The 4,885-nt window shown below is 53.4% G+C and overlaps 1 protein-coding gene across 2 annotated transcripts; it reads right to left on the reverse strand.

Moving 5' to 3' along the window:
* On the reverse strand, positions 1–4,653 carry IL17B (interleukin 17B). Of its 2 annotated transcripts, XM_012453881.2 has the most exons (3): positions 4,566–4,653; positions 2,364–2,653; positions 1–333 (listed from the first exon to the last, which is right to left on the reverse strand). In XM_012453881.2, the coding sequence occupies exons 1-3, from the start codon at positions 4,584–4,586 to the stop codon at positions 102–104; spliced, it is 543 nt and encodes a 180-aa protein (XP_012309304.1). In that variant the 5' UTR covers positions 4,587–4,653; the 3' UTR covers positions 1–101. The 2 variants fall into 2 exon arrangements, with proteins under 2 accessions (XP_012309304.1, XP_064222320.1); XM_064366250.1 differs by lacking the exon at positions 4,566–4,653 and having other exon boundaries at positions 102–333; positions 2,364–3,020.
* Between the last annotated feature and the right edge of the window lie 232 nt (positions 4,654–4,885).

Here is a 4,885-nt window from a genome sequence, read left to right on the forward strand (position 1 = left end):
TTGCTTTCAAAAGTCAGCATTTACTTTTCATAGGCCTTTCTTGGCACAAGAGTGCAGGGAGGATGGGTTGGGCTGCTGGCCCAGCTTCTGGGCCAGGTGGTTCAGAAGATGCAGGTGCATCCCACGGCGATGGTCTCCATGACCGCGCGCTGGCGGCAGGGCCCTGTGCGGGGCGGTGGCGGGCAGAGGCGGCGGCGCACTGGCACCTGGCTGAACACTGGCACGCTCACCATACTGCGGTCCTCCTGCATGGTGAAGGGGTTCACACAGCCCAGACACAGGCACCGTGCCTCCGGCAGGTCCGCAGGGATACGGCTGGGGTCGTGGTTGATGCTGCGGGGAGCAGGAGAAAGAGCAGAGTGGAAGGTGATCGGGAAACAGCCAGTCAGCACCCATACTCCACACCCCTGCCTTTCCTAATCGGAGTTTTAATTCCTACAGCAAGACTGTTGGGCTGGAGGAAAGGCAGTAATCAACTCCGTGTTCCACAGGAGGATGCTGAAGATCATGGAAGGCAAATCGAGAGCCCCAAGGTTACCCAGCTTCAAGGTGACCAGTCACACGGCTTCCTTCTTTTGTGGACGTCATCACAGTACTAGGTTGCATCACGGGGATGTAGAGTAGCTTTGGGCTTCCCTCTGCCTGCCCCGCTCCCACTGTGTTTATACTGTTGGGAAACTTAATCCACGGAAATAAAAGGTGGATTAGTTTTATTGATGCCTAATTTCCACTGGCAAAGAAGTCAGGAGGTCTGGGTTCTATTCTGACTTAATCTCCATTCATTCAACACTTACATGCTCACCATGTGAGCAGTTCTGTCCCAGACTTTAGGTGTTCATTGATGAACAAAGCAGACAAGTTCCTAGTGCTCTCATGGAGCCTCCCATACAGGGACTTGCTTTGTGACCTCTCCTTCTCTGCACCTCAGTTTCCCCATCTGCTAAATAGGGGACAAGGAAGTGGGTGAGCTGGACCTGTGGACATGCAGCTTTAGTATCACCTTATGCTTAGGAGCTCACTAGAAATGCAGAACCTCCTAAATCTGAAGCTACATTTTTATCAGATCCCTCAGTGATTCATGGGCACAGTCAAGTGTGAAAAGCTCCACTCTGGAGGATCTTTACCAACCTTTCCAATGGTCACATTCGGGAGCTGCATCGTCCAATGCAGTAGCCACTAGCTTCATGTGTCAACTTCAATTTAAATTAATCAGGCTGAGTATGGTGGCTCACCCCTATAATCCTAGCACTTTGGGAGACTGAGGCCAGTGGATTGCTTGAGCTTAGGAGTATGAGACCAGCCTGGGCAACATAGTGAGATCCTGTCTCTCCAAAAAAAAAAAAAAAAAAAAAATTAGCCAGGTATGGTGATGCATGCCTGTGGTCCCAGCTGCTTGGGAGGCTGAGGTGGAAAGATTGCTTGAGCCCAGGAGGCAGAGGCTGCAGTGAGCCGAAACCATGCCACTGTACTCCAGCCTGGGTGACAGAGTGAGACACTGTCTCAAGCAAAAAATTGAAAAATTTAATCAAAGTTAATCCCTCAGTCACATAGCCACATGTCAAGAGCTCAGTAGCCACATGAGGCTCGTGGCTACCACACTGGACTTTACATCATCACAGAAAGTCCTGGTGAATAGTGCTATTCTAGAGTCTCAGGGTATATGTCGTGTGCCTGAAAAATCTCTGGCCTGGGTTTGTGAGTGAGGACCTCAGGGTCAGCCCATTCCTTCATCTTTGGTCCTTTCTGTGGGTCAGGCACTGAGCGAGAAAGCAGAGCTACAACCAAGGGAGGACGCTGCTGCCGTAGTCATCCAGGGCAGCGGGTCTTGATTCCCAAATCACAGCCTGCTGCGCGTCCTGATCACGTGGAGCTATAGGAAACAGCACTTCCTGGGCCTTGCCGCTGGAGGTTTTGATGGGACATGGGAATCCCTAGGTGATTCTGATACAGGCACTGGGAAGGCCCAGGCCCAGTGTGAGAGACAAACGGTAACACTGCACAGAAGCACCATATCTGAGAAGGGCATATGAGACCCACAGAGCGGAGGAGGTGACATCTGGGGAAAGCCTTGCAGGCACCTCTGTGGAGACTGCAAGAACAATAAGGGCAGTTGTCCACATGGGTATCTCATTTAACAAGTCTCTGAAGTAGGTACTACTATTGCCTCCATTTACATTGAGGAAACTGAGGCTCAGAAAGGCTAATCCATTTGCCCAAAGTCTCAAAGGCTAGTAAGAGGCAGAGCTAGGATCCGAACCCAAGCACCCAGACCTTTGAGTCCAAGATCTTAACTATTACAATGGCTGAGGTGTGGGAAAGGCCCCCACCCCCCAAAGACAGCTTGTCACCACTGCCCAGCCTACCTGTAGCCCCAGGGAGACAGGCTCCTCTTGTTGGACATCCACAGCTGCAAGTTGACCTCACACTTCCTCTTGGCCAGCTCTGAGCTGTTCCTCAGCTGGGCCACCATCTCCTCGAGGTTCCTCTCATACTCCTCCATGCGGGCGTACGGCTTCGCCCGTGACACCAGGTCCAGTGGCACCTGGTGAGGGCCAGGGGCCAGGGGCCCAGACCGCCCTTGCCCCTTTCTCTTGCCTTTGGGGCTCCTGGGCTGGCTCAGCCCCAGGAAGATGGAAATGACAAGAAGGAGCAGCTGGGGAGGAAAGCCAAGGTCAAAGGTGGGAGAGTCAAGTCTTTTTCTAGGCCAAGACTTGAGGTCCATGGTTCTTTCTCATTGTCCTTAGGGGTCTCCCAGGCTCAGGTCTGACACAGCCCACCATCCCCCAGCTCTCCTTCCTCAAATTACCCCCTTATTCCTCTCTCATGTGTGCTCCAGCCTCTGGTCTTCCCTCAATCTTTCTCTCAGCATGCTCCCTCCTGCCACAGGGACTTTGCACAGGCCTCTGCCTGCAGCGTTCTGCCTCTTTGCCTCCTGGACCCCTTCCCAGCCCTCATGCATCAGCTCTAGTGCCATGTCCGTAGGGATGCCTCTGGACTTTTTTAGGCTCTCATAACCCGCATGCCTCTTGCATGACTTCAGTCTTACGGTTTGTATGTACAATTCTTTTATGTGTCTGTCCCCAACTCAGCATGGACTCTGTGGGGGCATGTGTCGGTTTCCATACACTGTCATATCCCCCGTGTCTGCATGGTACATTCAGTGGACACTCACTGAGTAAATGATTGACTGTCCCCATCGCTGCCCTTCTGTCATTTATGTCTGAGAAGGAAAACAGTGAACAAGAAGACAAATACCCAAGTCTCACTAGCAACAAATCCAGGATGGCCCTGTTCAGGGTGTGGCTGGAGAAGAATGGGGCCTCCTGCTTACCTGTGCCGCGACAATGGCCTAGAAAACTTTTCTGGGGAAGGGACATGTCAGATGAGGCGTGGCAGGCATGGGCTGAAGGAGTTGAAGTCTTACAGGTGTAGGAGGGGCGGGGGAAGATGAGAGAGGAGGTTGGAACTGGTTAAGAACTTTGCTGAATGGAATGTTGATTAAGAGTGGGCGGGAGGAAAAGGGCATGACATGAAGTTGGGGAGATGGGCAAGTTGTGGGCTAAAGGTGGGAGAGCCAAGTCTCGTTTTGTGAGTTAAGTTGTGGGCGCCCTGTCCACCTGCACTACCCTCCACCCTGAACTTTCTCTCTTCCAACCATCCCCCAAGCCCTCCTCACACACACACATACTCATTGCCATCCACTTCTCCCTCCCAGCACCAAGAGCATCAGGAAAAGCTTTGGCTCACAAGAGAGAGGACTCAGGCCTGGGAGAACCCAGACTCCTCAGGAATCCAGAGCGAGAAGGGCCAGGGCCTACGTGTGGGGAAGAGGTCCCAGGATGGAGGCATCACTGACTCCTCTTGCATTGAGATGGGCTCCATGCGTTCCCTCTATGCCTCACCCCACAGCCACACAGCCCCATGGCCCATGCCTGCTTTATCCAGGTTATCCTACAAGTCTTGACCCTAGAAAACAAGCTTCAGCAGAGCCCCTCTTGGCAGAGGTGTTTGCTGGCACAAAATCTGCAACAGAGATTCAAGTCGCTAAATTCTTCCTTTTTGGTCCTAGATTCTAGTGCAGAAAAAAATGTCTCCCTAACAACAGGCTCTCTCATCGGAATTTCTCACAGGGCATTCTTAAACTGTGGCTCTCCACTTGGAGAAACCTAGAATAGAATCAAAGCCCTCTCCCTCAAAGTCCCATCTCCAGATGGGACACTGAGAAACAGAAGGACTTGCCCAAGGTCATATAGCCGGGACCACGAGGCCAGGTCTCTTTGGAAAAACCCCGCTGACTGAGTTTGCCGGGACCTCCCCAGACACCTCCGGTCTGAAAAGGCTTCAGTGTGCCCCAGCTGAGCCCAGTTCAGGAGCCTGTGCTGCTGCCCACGGCTGCAGGCTCTGAGACCAGTCTCTGTTTCTTTCTAGTCTTGGGGGAGAAGACAGAGACGTCGCCTCTGCAGATTCCAAACCAAACAGAGGCAGCCATTAATCAATAGGAAAGAAAAACTGACATATTTGGGCTCTAAAAAGGGGTGGGGGTGCAGCGGGGAAGCGCCACGTACCAGGTTGTGAGGCCAGTCCATTCCGCCAAGCTACAAGGTCAGCCTGCAGCTGCTGCCCGCCTGGAACCCCAGATGCCGCCGAGAGAATGGCAGCAACAGGATGGAGTGAAGCAATTATAGCTCAACTGGGGGCCGCTGGGGGAGTGAGTGGGTGGGCTCGTCATCAGCTGGGAGCCTTGGGCCCCCAGCTGGCTGAGCCTAGCGCAGTGGCAGGCGGTGAGGAGGGTGGGGGCAGGCCAGGAGCCGAGCTGAGGTGCCCAGGGGCTGTTGACCAAGGGACAATGCCCTGTGTGTCTGGTGGGGCTCTGGCCGGTGGCACC

This window comes from Aotus nancymaae, unplaced genomic scaffold, assembly GCF_030222135.1.
Source record: "Aotus nancymaae isolate 86718 unplaced genomic scaffold, 86718_ANA_hifiasm-v0.15.2.pri h1tg000064l_1, whole genome shotgun sequence".
NCBI lineage: Eukaryota > Metazoa > Chordata > Mammalia > Primates > Aotidae > Aotus > Aotus nancymaae.